General features: G+C 49.5%; 1 protein-coding gene across 4 annotated transcripts in view; it reads right to left on the bottom strand.

Moving 5' to 3' along the window:
* Positions 1-1,995: 1,995 nt before the first annotated feature.
* CAPZB (capping actin protein of muscle Z-line subunit beta) overlaps positions 1,996-19,807 on the bottom strand; it is a 67,408-nt gene continuing 49,596 nt past the window's right edge. For 2 of the 4 annotated variants that reach the window (XM_068171569.1, XM_068171571.1), the window contains exons 5-10: positions 14,762-14,903; positions 14,129-14,245; positions 7,021-7,086; positions 5,923-5,999; positions 4,710-4,822; positions 1,996-2,856 (exon numbers count right to left, since the gene is read on the bottom strand). In XM_068171569.1, coding sequence (XP_068027670.1) covers positions 4,720-4,822; positions 5,923-5,999; positions 7,021-7,086; positions 14,129-14,245; positions 14,762-14,903 — 505 coding nt within the window. In that variant the 3' untranslated portion in view covers positions 1,996-2,856; positions 4,710-4,719. The remainder of the gene's footprint in view (positions 2,857-4,709; positions 4,823-5,922; positions 6,000-7,020; positions 7,087-14,128; positions 14,246-14,761; positions 14,904-19,807) is intronic. The other 2 variants (XM_068171570.1, XM_068171572.1) reach the window with 1 other exon arrangement.

Below are 19,807 nucleotides of genomic sequence, written 5' to 3'. Positions count from 1 at the left end.
AGCAGGGCTGGTCTGGGAAAAGCTGTGTCCCCAGCAGGAGAGTGGAGGGGTAGCCAGGCTCCCTCCCGTGGGCTGAGCCCTTCCTGCTGGGGATGAGCAGCTCAGTCTCCCTGGGAAAATGAGGAAAACCAACCAAAGCTTGGAGACCCTTCAGGAAAAGCTGTCACAGCTTGGCCTTGTGAAAACAAGAGCTTTCCTTTTCCTGCAGTTGCTATGAGCTCTTCTTCTGCTTCCCTTTCCCCTCTCCAGCTCCCTTCCTGATACCCAGCATCGTGTCCCTTTTGGCTTTAGCTCCAAGCTAAATTAAATTTAAATTAAATTAATTTATCATTAATTTATGATGCCTCAGCCAGTCCGTGGCATTTGTCCTTCCCAAGGAAGTTACTCAGCTTTGTCCTCACATTGAGGACACCAATCCATGGTTCCACAGCTCAGCCTGGATCTCACATTAAATGGGATTCCAGCTGCTCAGTGCCCACCAAGCTGCAGGAGCAGGTTCATTGAAACACAAGCTGGGCCAGTACTTGGGACTGACCCAGCTGTCTTCGGAAAGGAAATGTATTTTTCACTCTCTCTGGGCCCCTTGAGCCAAGTGAGTGGGTTTTTACTGGATTAATTCACAATTCTGCCCCTCCAGATTCACAGGCGAAGGGGCTGCTCACCTCATCCTGAAGCCAGCAGCACTTCCTTTCCTGTCTTTCCCTGGGAACTGTAGAATAATTCATATCCTGATTTAATCCAAACCATGAGCAAATCCCTCATCTCTGCCACTCACAACACTAAATAATTGTCACATACTGGCTTTTCCTAAACCCGGACAAAGAACCTCTGCCATAGGAGGAAAGAGTGTGTGTGTATATATATATATATTTAATTTTTAAAAAATATGTGTATCTCACAGTCTGTCCCCACAGGTGCACCTGAAGCCTGAATTAGGTACGAAGCTGATTTACTCTGACTTGACTTGGGCTGGGCAGGATGGAGCAAGGCGAGCAGCTGCACACAGAGCTTACACACCCACAGCCACCTCAGGGTGGCTGGAAATTCCTGAGGCTCTCCCCGAGGTGCCCATCTCTCCAAGTCACTGCTGCAGCCCTGTCCCCGTGTTCAGGATTTTGCAGAGGCACATGTTAAAGCAGGACAGGCAGAGCAGGAACAATCACCCCTGAGGGACAGGGTAACTGCAAAGCTCACCAGGAGTCTCCCCCTCCCAGGCTCCAGAGCTCACACAAACATCTCCAGCTTCAGAACAGGTTTGTGCAGGGACAGAACCGTGAGACAGCAGCCAAATCCCAGGGTGTTCCCTGGGGGATCCCATCCTTTCCCAGCCCGTGTCCCACAGGAGCTCCTGCAGGCCCTGGCTGAACTCTGGCCACGTGCAGGAGTCTGGGTGGGACACAGGTCGCGTACAAATGCAAATTAGAGCACATTAATTAATCAGCGGTAATGCCAGCAGTCCCCACTTGCAGAGGGTCACACAGAAGGCAGTTCCCAGGGCCAGGAGGAGCCCAGCAGATCTTTCTGTGCTTCCCCAGGATGAGGTTTGGCACAAGCAAAGCCTGCAGCAGGCAGGGAACCCAAAGCCGTGCCAGGTCCCTCTGCCCTCCGCGGGCTCAGGAGGGGACGCTGGGGGAGGGTCACAGGTGGCACAGGGACCAGGGAGGAGCTTTTGGGTCAGCAGGGATGGGAGGAAGCCCCAACCCAGCACAGCCCCTCTGCCCAGGGCTGGACACAGGAGCTCCCAGGCTTTCAGCACACCCAGCACAGCCGGGCAGAGCCTCCTCCCCTAAATGCACCTGCATATACATCTGCTGGATGCCTGGAGCATCAATCCCAGCACCTTGGGAGGGCAGCAGTGTGAGTAACACAGGGCCAGAGAGCAGTGGGACATCACACCCCCCTCCAGACAAACATTTCTGGAGTGGGACAAAACACAAACCCCAGGAAACCCTGCAAGGAAGGAAAGAGAAACAAGGACACGATCACACAAACATCTTCCTGGGATTTTTTTTTTTTGTTTTTATTGTTTTAGTCTTTTTTTTTTCTTTTCTTTTATTTCCATTTTTTAGTATGGAGGCTCAAGTATCAGATGTAGATTCAATTTAAGCTTTACAAAAAAAACAAAAAATCAAAACAAAAACCCCTTTTGCATTCCATAAAAATTGACAGAAAAGCGCCTTGGAACCAGGCTATAGAAGAGCAGAACTTTCAGCAGGTCTCGAAATCACCATCTCCTGCACATCTGGGTTACTCAGTATTGTACAACCCCAAGGAACACCCTCTCTTCCCTCCCTCCCTCCAGCCAGCCCCTGTGCCCAGCCCCCAAACATACGTGGAATAGATTATTTTTCTTTTTTTTTTTGTTTTTCCAGTTCTTCCTCTTTCACACACCACAGTATTTAATAAATTTTTGTTTTACATTTTTTACACCAATGTAACAAAAGGCAGGAGGGGTGAGGGAGGAAAAGACAAACAATGATCTGTGGTGATGCATATAAATGGGGGAGGGTGGGGAAGGGGGGGGAAAAAAAAATGATACATGGACTTCTACAGAAACATAGCCTAAGGTCTTGATAGTAAAATGTGGTGCAAAGTAGGCCTCAGAGACTGAAAAAGTTTGTACAGCTTTATTCATGGGGAGAGGATGGCGTTGCATGGAGAGTATTGGATGCAAATCGTGACGTGACGAACAGAAAAGGGCGGGGGATGATTCTCTACGAAAGGAATCTAACGAGTGCATGGCATGGCTGGTTAGCACTGACAGGACTTTAACTTTGCTGCTTCCTCTTCAAAGCCTCCACCAGGTCGTTCTTAAGAGCTTCTTGTTTTGATTTGTCTGCAAAAGTCTGCACAGACCTGTGGGGAAGAAGGAAAGGCGGGTCAGAGGCGGCGCAGGGCAGGGCAGGGCTGGGAGCAGTCCTGGAGTCAGGAGGAAGGAGCAGCCCTGGGGCAGGCTCAGCTCTGCCTGCTGGAGCCCGGGAAGCAGAACTGAAGTGACCACTCAGTGAGAACACGAAGCAAAACTCACTCTGGCAAGGACTGGCACCAAAGGCTTGCCCAGCAGCTCTGCCCAGCCCCGGCTGCCGGAGGGAGATTGCCAACGTTTTGTGTTACAGACTGGAAGAAGCCCAGCGTCCCACAGCCAAGGGGGTTAGCTCCTGCTCCCCCACAGTGCACAGAAAACCCAGCCCCACCTGGAGAAGGGCCGGGCTGGGGAGCTCTGACCCTTCTGCAGGACTGTTCACCCACGGTCACCTCGGAACCTCCCGCCAGCCTTTGCACCAGCGGGAAAAGCAGCCGGAGGTTCTGCTCTCAGTTTTGCCTTTTTTGTACCTTCCCTAAGGAATGAGTGATCAAAGCAGCTGAAGAAGAACAGAGACACTGTCACAAGGTTATTGCAGGGCTTCCCTTTGCTGGAAAGTTCAGAGGAAAAGCTCCACCTTTCAGGAATCACCTGGGATTGCTGCCCTGGGAGATGCCTGTGGAGGAACCTCTGATTTCAATAAGACAGTAAGAAATGTCCACTTTTAAAAAGGCCCCTCTTAAATAAATTGATAGAATGGGTTCTATACAGAACCAAACTTTTCCAGAGTGGCTACCACAGAGAAGTGGTAGGATCCAGCTGGGTAGGATTTCTCCCCACCTAAACCACATTTCACAGCCTTTACAGCACCTGGGATAGTGGAAGATTTCCCTGCCCATGGCAGGGGGTTGGAATTGGATGAGCTTTAAGGGCCCTTCCAACCCAAACCAGTCTGAGATTCTGTGATTCAGAGCAACCTCATTTTCCCTGGCTGCTGTCTCCTGTAAACAAGGCTGCTCTTTGCAGTGGTGATTTTCCTACCATTTTTGTAACAGTATTTTCATTCTCTTGTCTCTGGAGACTTCTGCTGCTTTAATAAAAACATACACATTTGCATTTGTCATAGGCTGAAGAAGTGGTTCTTGGCCTCTACCAACAAATAGTGAGTTTCCCCCTTCGTCAGCTGAATGTGTTTGGAACAACATCTGGAACTGGTTAGGAACTGGAGCGGAAGGTTAAGGTGGCTCAGGGTTAGTCACTGCTGTGTGCCCCTGACACTCAGAGCTCCAGAGCAAACGAGCACAGCGACAAATCCCTCTGGAGGCTGTGCAGAGCACGAGCAATGGAGGCTGGCCGTGTCTGAGTCAGCTTGAGCAGGGCTGCGTCTCAAGCTCCAAGGAAACTCAAACTCCACCAGGCTCTCGGGGACGGGCGTGTGGGCGAGCACACCTTTACTCTGAAGTCATGGGAAGAACCAGTCTCTTTTTTTTTCCAAACTGTGAGACTCCCAAGATTTCACTCTGCAGGGAGTACAATGGGATTACAGGGAATTTCTTCATGGAAGTGGTGTACCAGAGGTGTAAAAAACTGCTGGTGCCCAAGGGACAGAGTCCTGGGGCTTCTGGATTGAATCAGCCCAATCCCACAGCACTCCAGGCACAGAACCACGTGCTCCTTTCCTGCTCCCAAGCCAGAGTGCAAAGTGGTAAATCCTGCCCCAGTTCCGAGCGCGAGGTTTCCGTGGGGGAGGAGGTAACACTGAAAACAAGAACCACAGCATCGAGGCAGAGCCCGGGCTGGCTGCTCCCTGCGGGATTAGGGGTTAGTTCTTCCCGTTACCATGCAGGGGCTGGGCTGGTGAGTCCTGGTTTAGTGCTGGCTCACACCTCACAGGCAGCAGGGGTACCTGGATTGGTTTAGTTATCAGGCTGGATGTAGATCTGGCGCTGGGTCAACACTTGAGAAAGTTCCCTCTGCAACTGCTTATACTTTTGGTTGTCGGGAATAGCATCGATAGATCTACAGAGAGCAGTGGGAAACCAGGGAGCAAACAGGGAAAAGAACAGTCAGAAGAACTCGGTAACACAGAGCTGGGGCTCTGGGAACCTCCAGGGAGGAGAAGGGGACACACACAGGTGAGAAGGAGCAGGGAGAGGCTGGAGGAGCCAGGTGCTCCGAGCTGCACACAGGGCCAGGACTCAGACTGAGGGATGGGGAGACACAGCAGAGGTTCAACCACAACAGCTCAAGGCAACGCTCACAAGAGAAAGGCTCTATTACAGATTCCCTCTCATGTAAATAAAAGCCTCCTGGCTGAACCCTGCTCAGCACAAAGGAAACTGAGGCTCTTCTGACCAGGGCTTGGGGCAGAACCCAGAGCAGCAAAACCCAGAACCCCTCCCACAGGTCCCGCTGCTCCCTCTGCCCACACAGCAGCACCAATATTTAATTAACACCATTTTTCTCTCCTTTTCCACATCTCGGTGTGTGAGGGAAAAGCACAGCATTTATTTGTGCCCTGTGGTTATTCTAAGTTTCCACACTGTGCTGGGAGGTCTCTCTGTACTTTAAAATGAAGTGATTTGGCATCCCAGTTCTGTACTTTCCTCTGTGAGCATAAGAATTACCAGCTTGGGATTTCCATGTCCAATTCCTGCCCAGGAATGAGCAGGGGCTGAAAAGTACAGCACAGTTTCCCCACAGAAAGGCACAGGGAATTTAATCCCTTCTCTTACACTGTATTTTGACCAGTGTTGAGAGAAAGACAGAATTTAAAACAAAGCCTAAACACCACAAACCATTCATGTCATGACTTAATTCTGGGACTATTTTTAAGGACAGTAGAAAGAGAAGACAGAATTTAAGTACAGCTTGCAGGACTGTGAAGAATAAAACTAATGAAAAATAATCCAAAAATACAAGTGTTAGTTGGGCTGTTTTGCTCCTGGTGAGGGAACAAGGGATTAAAACATTGCTTCAGATTTCTGCAGCAGAAGAGTTCCCTGAACCCCACACAACAAAAATTGTCTCACAGCACAGGGAGGGGAAAACCAAGCAGCTCAAGGCTGGGGTGGCACTGCAGGGAGGCAAAGGGTCCCCACCCACTGCAGGCCCCTTACCTCAGCCCATTAACGATGTCCTTTGTCTTTCCAAAATAAATCTCATTCAGTGTACTTCTGATCTTGTTTTCCATGTCCTGGAAAAGAAAGTGTCACAGCAGCTCTTCAGTCCCCTCAGCTGTTTGCAGGGATGCTGCAGCACCAGGACAACCCTGGAGCATTCCCAGCACTCAGACCCCTCCCAGCTCCCATGCCCAGTGGAGCTTTGCTCCTGCTCTCCCCTCCCAGTCCATCTCTCCAGGGGTGGGAGCTCTCTGCACCACGAGAGGGCAGCTTCTCTCCAGCTCTGCACAGAAGGAAAATGCATCACCCCAACCCTCCCGTGCAGCCTCCTCAGTCCTGCAGGATAACCAGCAGTCCAGAGTTCTGTGCCCAGGGGTGACTTTGAATTCTTGACTTGTTCTTTAAAGCTGCACGACAGAGCTCAGAGAGAGATCTTGTAAAAAAGCAGGTTTTTTTTTTTCATACATTGCTTTCACTCAAGCAAAAAACTTAAACAAGGGATCAAAAAAGAAGTAGCTGCCTTTCTTTAATTTTCCAGTTCCCTAAAAATGCATCGTAGTTGAGAATTTCCTCTTTTCTTGGCTATAACAATGAAGAAAATGTGGAACACCTTCAGTCAGGACAGTGCAGTGAAACAGTGAAGTGGTGCTACACCTTCTGAGCAGCTCCACTCTTGTGCTGAGCTTCCAGGACTGAGAGCTGCCACAAAACCCAACACTAAACCCAGTTCCAGGGGATTTCTCAAGCACCTGATGCACACTGAACTTTCAGTCCAAGGGACGGTGCTGTGCAGCAACCTGACTCGAAATAAATCTCCCCAGAAGTGGCTGCAAAAGCAAATATGAGGGTAGGAAGTTGTTCACTGGGGCTCAGGAATGGAGCACCCATTTTCCAGGAAAAGTCACTGCAGTGCTGAGCAGGAGACAAGGGGCAGAGGGTGGCTTTGTACCCACAAACAGCTGGAAGGGGTGGAAGGAGCAGCACTGAGCCACCACACACCCAGCAACAACAGGAATCAGTAAGTTGTTGGTAAAGAAAAATGCAACAAAATCCTGAGGAATGGGACCAAATTTGGGCAGAAGAACCCGCACTCACCTCTACCAAGCGCCCAATATTGGCTATGTGTGGGGAGGAGTCACTCACAGTCTCATCCTTCTCCATCTGCAAAGGAAAGCACAGATCCATCCATCACAGGGAATCTGGGGCAGGGCAGTGTCCAGCAGGGCTGGGAGAAGGGGGTCACCAACTGCCCCCGTGTGCAAACACGGGAGAACGTGCTGAGAAACCCCCAGCGCTTGCCACAGGCACGTGCTGGTGGTGGAGATGTGGTGCAATAAAAAACCAGGAATGGAAACAGCCCCTGCTGCAGACAGGCCCCCCAGGAGCCACTCCCTCCCCACCAGGGAACAGCCAAGTGTGTTCTGCAGGAGAAACTCAGAGCTGGAGCAACTCAGGAGTGCAGTGACAGCAATGCCCTGAGCAGGCCTCAGCTCCCTGAACCAGCTGAGATCTTCTACCCCAGCATCAGAACGGGGAGCTGGAACTGCAGCACCCACTGGATTCCATCTGACTGTGCCTGAAGGAGCACCCATCCCATGGCCTTCCATGGCCTCTGTGCCAAGGCAAGTCCATCCTCCCCAGCTCCTCAGGTGAAAACTGTGGCCAAGACACAGCCAAGTGTTGAACAATGAACATCAGACCCAGGAACCTCAGCAAGATTTGCTGAGACAGCAAGAAAACAAAACTGGGAGACAACTGCAGTGGGAAGAACAGTCTTCAAAGGGTTTTGCTAATCCCACTGAATTCTCTTATCCATCTGCTCCTATCCCTCCCTCAGGGCAGAGTTTAAAAATCTGGGCCAGCTACAGGTTTCTTCTAATAAGCCAAGTCTGTAACAGGCTTGGGGAAGCGTGTAATTTAGTTGGACCCCCGAAGGCAAAAGATAACCTGGAAGAGGGGGAGAAAGAGCAGCAGGACATTTAATTTTGCCTTCAGACTGTTTACATGGAATGGAGACACTGCCTGGAGAAGGGATCCAGCTGCAGTGCAGGGACAATGCAAACCTGAACCACACAAACACACATCCACACATCATGGGGAGCTGGGAACTGTCAGCAAATTGCCCAAATCTGGGGCAGCTGGGAGCTGGCAGCGGGGCAGTGACTGCCACAGGCTCCCTGCTGTGTCTCCTCCACACCTGGACAGGCCCAGCTCCATGGTTAAGAAGCAGAATCTGAAAATAGATTTTTTTTTTAAAAACGTATATTATTACATCTCCATAAAAACTGCTGCCAGAAGGAAAACATTTTTATGTGCTCTGGAAGGCCAGATGTTACAAGAGGCTGTTTAATGGAGTGCAGAGTCAAGATCAGCCATGTCCTACAAACAGTTGGGTTTTGTTGAGTTGTTGGGGTTTTTAAAGGTTCCTTCCGGCGGCTGGCACTGCACAGGCTCGAGCAGCAGCACCTCTGCTGCTTAAATAAAGGGCTGGATTTGCTTTGAGGGGAAATTCCCTCTATAGGCTGGTGCTAAGGAGCAGCTCATCCTCCCTCTGTCACTCCCACCTGCCTGCTGGGCTCAGCCAAACCCCAGGGAGAGCCCAGGGAGAGCCCAGTCCTGGCTCAGTCCTGGCCCAGTCCTGGCCCCGTCCCAGCCCAGTCCCAGTCCCAGTCCCAGCTCAGTCCCAGTCCCAGTCCCAGCCCAGTCCCAGCTCAGTCCCAGTCCCAGCCCAGCCCCTGTCCCAGTCCTAGTCCCAGTCCCAGCCCAGTCCCAGCCCAGTCCCAGTCCTAGTCCCAGTCCCAGCCCAGTCCCAGCTCAGTCCCAGTCCCAGCCCAGCCCAGTCCCAGTCCCAGTCCCAGTCCCAGTCCCAGTCCCAGTCCCAGTCCCAGTCCCAGCCCAGTCCCAGTCCAGACCCAGTCCCAGTCCCAGTCCCAGTCCCAGTCCCAGCCCAGTCCCAGCCCAGTCCCAGCCCAGCCCAGCCCCGGCTCTCCTGCAGCAGACCCAGGGCCTGGCTCCCCTCCTGGCTCCCCCAGCCATCTGCTCCAGTCTGACTCACAGGGACACTCACTCCTCTGGGACATGTCCAGGGCTGCCTGCTCACCCTGGATGTTTCCTGCACGGAATAAAGCAGCTGTCTGGGCTTTCTGTAAACATTGTTTGGAGGAATAATACAAAGAGGGACATTTAAGCTGGATAAACACTTTGTTTCACCATGAAAGTGTCTGAAAACACCAGCAAAGGTAGAAGGGAACTCATCCTCCATTTTGCTCTGAAAAGCCAACAACACCCACAGCTGCTCTGGCCGCGGAGCAAAGTGAAAATCCCTTTAACGAAACACAAACAGCAGTGTGTGCCAAGGGCTCCCAAAGCCCCAGGCAGTGGGCAGGCTGAAGGCTCCAGGTGGAAAATATGTGGAATTATTTGGATATCAGTAAGGCAAAATTTGGCCTGCCTCTCCAGCACTTATTTCAAACTACAAGCAACAAATGGAGGTTGTGGTCTCTGCAGGGCTTGCAGCGTTGTAGGAATCAGCTGAGAACTGAGCCCAGCCCTCCACAGAGATTTGCTCTCACCAATGTAGCCAAATTTCCCATTTCCTTTGCCAAACCGTCCAGCCAAAACCATGGGCAAACCTGGGGATGCTACACGACCTTTACCTGCCTCAAGTCCTCTCCTCTCCTCCCTTTTTCTCACCTGTTACAGAACTGAACCTCTGAGAAATCCACAGGGGACCTCAAAGCCCACCCCACTGCACGCCTGCCACGGCAGGGACACCTTCCCCTGTCCCAGGCGGCTCTGAGCCCTGTCTAACCTGCCGGGACACTGCCAGGGATCCCCCACCGCTGCTCTGGGCAGCCTGGAGAGGTGCCAGGCCCTGCCCACCCTCACGATGGAAAAGTGAGGCAGAAATAATTCCCTGGACAACCCCTGTCAGCACACCCCTGCTGTTCCTGCACCCGAACACTGCTCAGCTGGTGACGAGAGAGACTCCAGGACATGGGTAACTGCTGAGGGGAGCCCAAGGGTCACAAGAAATCCCACTGGTGGAAAAACAAAGTTACAACATCTGGAAGTCGGCGGGATGGGCTTTTCCATGCAAGCTGCCCTTGATGAGTCTCTTAATTGCTGAGCACAGGCATTTCCCTGGATGATAAATGCAGAGTGGCTCTGCTGGGGTTTCACTGAGCAGCAGCAGATGCCAGGGCAGCTCTTCCTGCAGGCAGGGATTGCTCTGTCTGCACAGCCCAGCCTTCATCCAGCTCTGCAAAACCTTCTGCCCTCGCTAGAGAGTGTTCCAAGCTCAAAAATCAACCTCTGTGCTCCTTTGATCCCACATCTCAGGCCTCACTTCCCCGTGACTTTACATCCTCCCCTTCCCACATCTCCAAGTGTAAATAAACTGTAGGTTTGGAGCCAACTTCTTCCTCAGCAAACTCACTTCCTCAGGCTCATCGCGGCCCAGGGAACACACACACAGGCTCTTTGTGCACGAGGACACCTCAGGAAGGCACCTGCCCGTGCTGCCTGGAAGGAGGGGCTGCAGAAGCCCATCCAGCAAAGTGCAGTGCTGACTGACTGCCAGGAAAGGGGAAGCCTCCACATCTCCTTTGCACCAAGTGAAACAGGATCACGCAGCTGCTCTTACCTTAAATAAAAGTGCAGCCTAATGAAACCTCAAAATGCAGCCAAAGCCGCTCGGAGCCGTGCGAGCGACACAAGTGATTCCAAGGTACACAAAGGGACAGGACCCCAAAATCTGCCAGGGAAAATCAGCTGCCAAACATCTGGCTTCAATCAGGAGGGCTGGGAGGTACCTGCAGTCCCCAGAGAACGTGCAAGGTAATTGAAAAGCTGCTGGCACGTTTCATTTCCCTGCAAGCCCTGCTCCCTGCGTCCTCTCTGGCACTATTTATGTGGAACAATATTTATTCCTAAAAATTCCAGCCAAACCCCCCCTGGGCAAAGGAGAGTCTCTGCCACACAGAGGCACTGCTGCAGCAGGACCCAATGGAGTTCCAGTGTGAAGATGTCACTTCAGCTTTAACTCTCCCAAAGTTTTCAGGCCAGAATTACAATCCATGGGTTCTGTGTGCCTGGAGCTGTGTGCCTGGTTCTGTGTGCCTGGAGATCAGTTCTGGTAAGAACTGATCTCCCCCCCTCAAGGTAAGTGAATCCATGCACATACATAAAGCAATGATGCACACAGGTAGATTGTATAAAGCAGTGCTGTGACAACACACAGGGGTTTGTGCTGCACACCCCTGTGTGTGGATAAACACCCATTCCTCTACTGGATCCAGACAGAATCTGAAATTCTGCAATTGAACTGCTACAGCAAAAGCCTCAAATTCCAAAACCCACCAGGTAAAGTAAATTAAAGCTACACCAAGGGGAGTTTTCAGCTTCCCAAAACAGGCTGAATCCTCTGTCTCCCCCTTTCCTTATTCTGTCCACTCTCAAATGCAAAATGTTTGTTTCTTCCTAGAAACAGAGACAACTTATATTGTAGCAGACAAGAAACTGCACTGGGGAAATCAAGGAAAAGTAGTTGAAGGCACTGCTAGAGAGATGTCAACTCCCAGTGTATAAAATAAAACAGACACACGCCAGGGATGTGACCTCTGGGCAGCATCTACCCAGGAGGGACCAGCACGTGGCCCCACGGCAGCTGTAGGAACACTCCAGGGCCACGCTCTGCCACGGGCAGGGACACCTCTCACTGCCCCAGGTTGCTCCAAACCCCATCCAGCCTGGCCTTGGACACCTCCAGGGATCCAGGGCCAGCCACAGCAAACACAGCATCTTGAAGAGAGAGGAAAAAAATCCTTCTCAAAATTCAGTGCAACATTTAGGAATAGCCCAAGTGGGAGCCTCACAGGAATGAGCCTGGGGGCATTCAAGACAGGCAGAGTTTTTCCAAATGGCCTTGACAAAGGCAGCAAAACGCCCTGGTTGTGTGGGGTGCAGGGCAACAATCCCAGCTCCAGGAAGTGACTGCAGAAAACAGCTCTTTCTAGAGCCCTAGTCCAGCTCCAAGCTCAGCTCCACCACGTGGCACTCCCTGAGCTGCTCCTCTGGCCCCCAGGTTAATCCCTCCATCAGCACTCAGAAAATGCCCCGTTTGCAGCTAGGAGGCCAAACTGGTTTTGGAGGAATGGCTCTGACCAGACTTCCCCTTCCAAGCACTGGCAGGCTGCTGTGCCATCAGGTTGTGAGCCAGGATATGACCAACACTTCAAAAGCTTCCTCTCAAACACAAGGACATCTGCTACTCTCATTTCAGGATCAAAGGTGGCCAAATAGCTTAAATGCTGAGTTGACCAAACCCATGTAAATTTACCATGTACAAAGTTTTTTCAATATATTACTGATACCTGTCAAGGTGAACCTGTACCATGCTGTTCAAGAGGTAACTAAAACCAACTCTTGGTGGCTCAGTTTGCTGCAGGCTGCGTAACAGGCTGATGAGAAAAGGAGAAGTAAAACTTGCAGAACCTGGCTGATGCAGCACACTGGATTTAGAGCCAAGTCCAAGCCCTGCACTCAGGAGTTTAGTCCAGCTGCAGGTAAACTTCAGCTGGGCACAAGCAGCTCCTCCTCACACAGAACACCTCGAGGCAGCGTGGAGACTGCGGTTTTCTGCAGGATTCTGTCCCACCCCAGCCAGCACAGCCCAGGCTGGGATGTGGCCCCAGGCTCCTGTTTGTGCAGGACCTGTGCATCCTCGCCCCGGTGTTCCTGACACTGAACCAGCCCCTGGCTTCCTGCACCACATCTGAATCCAATGTTCTGCTGCTAAAATGATGACAGAAGCATGAATCTCCCCACTGAAGCTTTGAGAGGGAAAGTCAAACCAAACAAGGCCCAGCAGCTCAGGCCAAGGTGTACTGAGGACACCCATTCTGCACAGGCCCTTGTTTTCCTTGGCACAGCTCGTGCTCCAGAGGCCATGGCCAGAGTCAAGCCCTTGGCCTGCACTTCATAGCTCTGATTTACAGGATTAGCAAGGCCTGTGATTAAATATTTGTCCGGGTCACCATAACTCGGGTGCAATTACTGCAAAAAGAGTCAAAAAAGGGCTCAAAACTGTCTCCAGATGCCTTTTTCCTTCACTTGCTTTTCCATCAGCTTCTTCAATGTCAACAACACGGAAAGAAAAATCACCCAGGCTGGGGCAAGCTGGGCAAGACTAACCCAATTTCAGTCCCTCTCTGCAATCCCAGACCCTCCTTGGCTTCACCTGGCTCAAACCTGTACAGAACCATGAGGTTTTTAACAGAGTCTGCATTGTCCTTTGTACGGAAAGCCCCAGTGTGCCCTGGGAAGGCTCATAAAGGAGTTTCAGCCGCTGCCAATCTCTCCAGTCACTCATGACCTTACAATGTGCCTCCTGTCCTCCAGAGTTTATTACTCTGCTCGAGTCACTGACTTCCACAGCCCAAAGCAAGCCCCGTTCACCAGCAGGGAGGCAGAAGCCTCTGGCAGGTGGTGGGGCAGAAGCAGCCTCATCCTAGGAAGTCTGGCTCAGCAGATCCTGCCTGTCAGGGACTGCAGCACTGCCGAGATCTGCCAGCCTGGCACTTTCCTGGTGAAAAGCAGCTCTCAGGAGGCAGGCAAAGTCATTAATGCTGGCACAAAACCCCCAGATGTTTAGGACAGATTTATCTTTTCAGGAGATTTTTTTTAAAATCGGTGTTCTGATACTGCAGGGAGAAAACACTAAAGGAAGAGACTATGTAATTGATGTCCTAAAAAAATCTTACTGTCAGTGCAAAATACAGGTTTGTTCTCAGTGGTTTAGCTGGCTTTTAAAAGAGAGTAAGAAAAGAAGTCATCCTGTATTTTTATAATCCTGTTGGAATCTTCCAGTGAGAAAGTGGGCAAATCTTCCAGATAAAAATATCTGCAACATGCTTGGAAGAATAAAAATTCAGGAACACTAAAAGACAAACTGAGAATTGCCAGCAAGTCTGAACTCCTGCTGGATGTTTTGTATTTTTAATTGCAAGCCCCAATGTGTCAAGCACACTTCAAGGAGCTTTCTGGTAATTACACACTGCATTCACCATTTCACTGGGCTGCAGAACAGCAGGAGAAGAGATGTTTATACAACACCTCACAAAAGCAAGGCTCTGTGCCTGACTGGGGCTGCTGGCTGTGGAGTGGGGCCAGGGCTGGCCAGGCCTGCAGGACACAGCCTTACCTGTCTGGTGAGGCTCCCCCCCAGGTTCATGGTACCAGAGCCAGTTTTATTGGTCTGCAGCCACAGCATCACTGTGGAGGTCAGCTTGTAATGGGCAGTGCGGCCGCTGGACTTCTCCTGCGAGTGCAAGGGAACAAAAAGGGACAGAGGCAGAAGGTTAAAATCCCACCTAAACCTAATGGGGGCTGGCCTGGCACACCCCACATGCAGCGAGCCAGGTAAGTCTAACCCCACTCATGCAGCACAGTCTCTTCAAGACAATCCTAAGTGTGCACATTCCTCTAATTTTCCAAAGCAAATCTAGTTAGAGCAATTCAGCCTCCTAATACCTTGTTTTATTACCTAATTAGTGATATTTATCTGTAGCTCTTTATGTTAAACCCCCCCACACATCTCGGGATCACATGCACAGAAAGTAGCATACTTCCAATTCTTCTGGGATTCTTTGATTACAGCCCTGACTTATCTCTATCCAAATTGCTTCGGGGCATTTTCAAAAATTAACAAGGGAAAGAAGTTTACAGCCCTGACACAGTATTGCATTGTTCAGTGGAACACCTGTGCTCCTTAATTGTCTGGAATTAACCAGGTTTTGTTTTCACTGGGGTGTATCAGCTGCCCCAGAGGCTGTACCTGAACCTCCACCACGTGGATGGAATCCCAGCATCCCTTAATCTTCTTTGATCCATCTCCAGCTTTCTTAATGAGGATCACCCCAGCAAAGCCATGATCCAGATCCCAGAGGTAGACAGAGGAGACTCCACCTTCAAAATACCTGCAGGATGCAACCCAAAGGCAAGTTAAAAGCATGCAGGACCCAAGCCAGAGGCAGCTATCAATAATAATCATCTTAAATAAGCAGAATTGCAATGTCCTAATACAGATTTTTTTTTTCCTTTCAAGACAGCACACTCTCACAGTTACACACCCAGAAACACGGCAGTTCAAATCACTTCATAATGCAGAGACTTTAATTACAAAACAACTGCAAATTTCTCTGAAGGGGAATAAAGGTCTGGTGAGAACCAGAGCTATTTACAGATTTCTACAGGACTTGAGCAAACAACTCCTCTGATTCCAATTACCTACAACAGCTGGCAAAAGCACGAGCTACAAAGTGGGCTGAGAGTAAGGCTTTATTTTACTATTTGGTCTTTTCCCCCCTCACTATTGGCAAAATCTGGAAGTTCTTTACAGCAAAGTTCACTAATTAAGACAAAAGGGAGCAAGTAAGTAACTTTATGTTGCTGCCTCAAAAGTCTGTGTGAAGCTGACTGGTTTACTGCAAAGGGAGCTGAAACCAGGGATCTCAGAAATGTAGAGATGCTGTTGAGGCTTTATTATTCCAGCACCAGATATGGGGAACAAGAGAAAATAAGCTGGACTGCCTCAATCTCAGGTGTCTTTTGCTGAAAGTACACTCAGAAAACCAACCAAGCAATGGGATCTGTAGAGCCCCACTCCCTCTGGATGACACTGGTGCAGATTGAAAATGCATTTCATAAAATAACAGTAAACAACCCAACATTGTTGGAAGAAAGATGCAAAAGGAGTAATTCTGTCTTGTAGAAAAGCGGAATTGCAACCCACAGCATTTTACCCCTTCCACTCTCAAGTTAGCAAAGCCATAAGGAGGATGAAGGAAAAGGGAATAATAAATACTGGTTCATGGCACACAACTCTCACATCTCAGGGGTGAGCATGGCACACAAGGATCATGTGAAAGGAGGAGAGGAAACTTCATAAACTGCATCAACAACACGAAATGTTGGTAGTCAGACTTTTCATTGCCTGCAGGAGGGCAAAATCTCATCATCCAAAGTCATGAGGAGCTGCCAGGACTGCCAGCTCCCAGGCAGATTAACCTGTCTGCATTCTGCCTCTGACTGTCACACACACCTGGGAGTGACCACTCACTCCTATGATAGAGGAAATCATCCCTCACAGCAAACATGAAAAAAAATCATTGAACAGTCCCACCTCTGTGCTTCCCCCCTTCCTAGTGGGCCTTCCAGTCGTGAATGGTGCTTAAAAGTCACCTTACTGCAATGTGGAGTTCATGGATTACCCCTGAGAACTGCAGATTACAGCACACTAACCCCACCCTTGCCAGCAGCCAGGAGAAAAGTGAACTCCAGTGACACTTCCAACGCTTCCAGCACATTTTCTGCACTCACAGATCACATCAATACCTTGTTTCAAGAGGGCAGAGTCACCCAAGAGCCCCAATTCCCTTTAACTGCAGACACCCAAGCCTTTACCAAACCAATGCTGACCTCAGGAGGGGTGAACAATTTCCTATAAGCTCACCACAGCCTTTTATTTCTAAGGGGTGGCTCTGCCTCTCCTCACCCAGCCCAGCCCAGCACCCCCTGTCCTGGGGCACGTGCCAACCACTGATAACACAGTTAAAAAAGCAAAGCCCAGCCATGCTAAAGCCAGGCTTCCAGCAGGCCACTTCAACCTAACAAACCAACAAACACCCTTTTTACATCCCCTGGGGAATTCACAAATGGATTTTGGTTAATGCAGTGAACGGGAATTCCAGTCCTGCAGTGAACCTCAGCTCCAACCTAAGCCACCCTTCCTTTGGCAGTGGGAATCAGAGGCCAGAGAGAAGCAGTTATTGTCCCTTCTCAGCATCACACTGCTTTAAAATATATATAACATGTTCTTTTTCATATACAGAATCAGTGAATTCACTCAAAATGAGCTGGCAGTCACTGAGAACATTACAGTGTGCACAGACAGTTTCCCCATTACCCACTTTATGACCTTGCTACGAGCATGAAACATTAATTAAGAGAGGGACTGAAACAAGGTTTTGGGAAATTTATTCTTACCTACTGTACTTTGATCCTGATGACATGAAACAGGAAAAAAATAATTTTTATGTGGTTCACCTTTATGAGATTTTACATAAAGGCTTTTGTGGGTATTTTAAGAATGTGCTAAAATGTTGTCTGAAACCACATAAAACCATGTGAAGAACCTCCCGCCAGAACCAACAGCGCACACATGGAAACGCTTTAAGTGCCTTTGGAGATCTAATGAATCAAATATAGTATTAATATTGTTTTAAATACCAACATGCAATTTCAATAAAGCTGCTCTGCCATGGCCAGGCCCAGGAACTGCAGGCTGGAACAACAATGCCAGTGACTGAATCCAAGGCACGCCAGGATATACATTATCCAAAGGCTCCAAAATCCCCTCCTCCTTCATGGGGAGAAAAAATATAGAACTGATCACCACACTGCATTTCACCTTCAAATAGCACTGAAGTGGGATTTCTGAACCTCAGAAAGTCACAGCTAGACATGAGGGGAACATTCCTGGTTTTTTAAAATAAAAATAAAGAGGTGCCACAGGCTAATTGTTCCCTAACAGAAAACGGGACGATAGATTGGGAGGAATTTAAATTGACATTCATGGATTTGGATTTGCTGCAGGAGGGCTGGGCTTCCTCCAAAACACCCCTTCACCACATACTGGTACACATACTAAAATGCAAGCAGGAGAGGAACCAGCTTGGAAAAGGCCTCAGGAAGGCACAAACTGGGATCTTCTCTGTTAGAGAAACGGATGGGCAAGGCAGTCACACGCAGCAGAGGACTACAGCTCCTGCATCAAACACCTCTTTCCTTAGTGTCCTGTTCTGGATGTCCCTGGCCCTGGTGCTCCTGCACAGCTGTGGCTGGAGAAGACAATCTGGCTTCTCTGGAAGCTGGAATCACAGAATCCTTGAGGCTGGAAAAGCCCTTTGAGGTCATCAAGCCCAACCAGCAGCCCAGCACCACCACGTTCAGCCCTAACCCACAGCCCCACAGGTTTTCTGAACACTTCCAGGGGTGGTGACTCCACCATTGCCCTGGACATCCTATTCCAATGCTTTACAACCCTTTCTCTGAATTTTTTTCCTAATCTCCAACTTAAACCTCCCCTGGCACAACCTGAGAGGCCGTTTCCTCTTGTCACCTGGGAGAAGAGACTGACGCCCACCTGGCTACACCTGCCCTCTCCCAAAGATCCAAGCAGCCAGCAGATGCTTTTGGGATGCTCAGGAGGCCTCAAGTAGGAGGAATTCCTATTGTGGTACCTCAGACACACCCAAAGGGACAAACCATTCTGAAAGGACAGCTTCAGAGCAAAGCAAGCACTGCTCTCTGCCTAAGGACACCGGTCAGTCCAGAATGTTTCAATCCAGATAAATCAGGCTTTACCTACAGACAAAACTTTGTTATAAAACAATGAAAAATTGTTTTATGGTTGTCAAATCCCTTAATTAACAAGGAAAACACTGCTAAATTATATCATAGTTGGGTTCAGTTAGAAGGACCTTAAAAGATCAGCAAGACCAAGTGACATCCCTGTCCTTGGAGAAGACAGCGAGTGCTCTATCTCTGGGAAAAAAACTTCTTTTAAAGCTGCCCAGGAAGGTGACTAACAGGCATAAGGCCCAAAGTAATCATTCACTCTCTTTACAGAATTTGGAACAGCAGCTCGCTCAAAATCAATTATAGTTTTAATGCCATGATCAAACACTGAATTTTTATATCTGTTACTCATCAACCACAGAACTGCTGGAAAAAGCTGTTTTATACAAAAAATGTCACACTTAAGACTGACCTACTTTACAAATGCAAGAATAAAAGAAAATACTTAAGCTAAGAGTGCTCCAAAGCTTTATGAAGTGTTTGAAGTTGAAGCGGGTGGAGACACAGGATGGAAACTTGTCTAAGGAGCCGGAGCTGTACCCATGAAATAGAGGCTGTGGCCAGAACAAAGCTGTAACTTCAAGAGGGATGTGATAGGGGAGGAAATCCCCCAGCTCCCATCCCAGCCCTCAGGGAAGGAGGGCACATTAATCACTTTGTTTTACCACTGAAGGACAGCTCAGGAAGGCCCTGTGACCCTCCTGATAACTCTGGTTCCTCTCCTCCAAGCCTCACCAAGAGATCCTGGACGCTGTGCGGAGAAAATGACTTTCCACCACACAGCAATAAAAACAAGCTCTGACTTTCAATTACACCTCAGAACCAAATCGCTCATCCATAAAAACATTTGTGTATTTTCCAGTAAGCAGCTGAGAGCCAGAGACAAAAAGTCTGTGGCTTATGGCTCTCCCAACCCCCGATGCCAAAGCACCAACACCTGGAACCTCAGCCTGGCTCTGCAAACCTTCCAAAGGCTTGCACAGGGTTTCAAACTGGCTCATTTAAAGCAGAAAAATGTATTTTCTTTTATTCCCTAAAGGTCACATAGTTATTTCTTCCAGCTACAGAAGTTCAGCACAGAAGGGAAAAGTCTCCAGCTATTTAGATCAACAGACCTCCGAGAAAACTGGCATTTAAAAATCCTACCCCAAAGGAAAATACTGAGCATTCAGCTCACATGTTTTTACAAGAGTGACAAGGACTGAAGTCACAGTGTGAGCAGCTGGTGTCTCACAGCAACCCAAAACTTTTCCTAAATGCTGAGGTGAGGAAGCACATTCCAGCTCTCCTGGGAACAGGAGACTGGAGTGGCAAGTGACGTGGCACAACTCCCACCGAGCCCTTCCCCGGCACCCCAAACCAGCACAGGAATCGCAACAGAAATGTGAAGGAAGTGGCAAATTTGAGCAACCCACCTTCCATCAAACCCAAAGCATTGCTCAGGTGTTCAACAAATCCCCTG

Source organism: Anomalospiza imberbis, chromosome 23 (assembly GCF_031753505.1).
Source record: "Anomalospiza imberbis isolate Cuckoo-Finch-1a 21T00152 chromosome 23, ASM3175350v1, whole genome shotgun sequence".
In the NCBI taxonomy this organism is placed as follows: domain Eukaryota; kingdom Metazoa; phylum Chordata; class Aves; order Passeriformes; family Viduidae; genus Anomalospiza; species Anomalospiza imberbis.
This window is presented reverse-complemented; position numbering and strand designations above follow the sequence as displayed.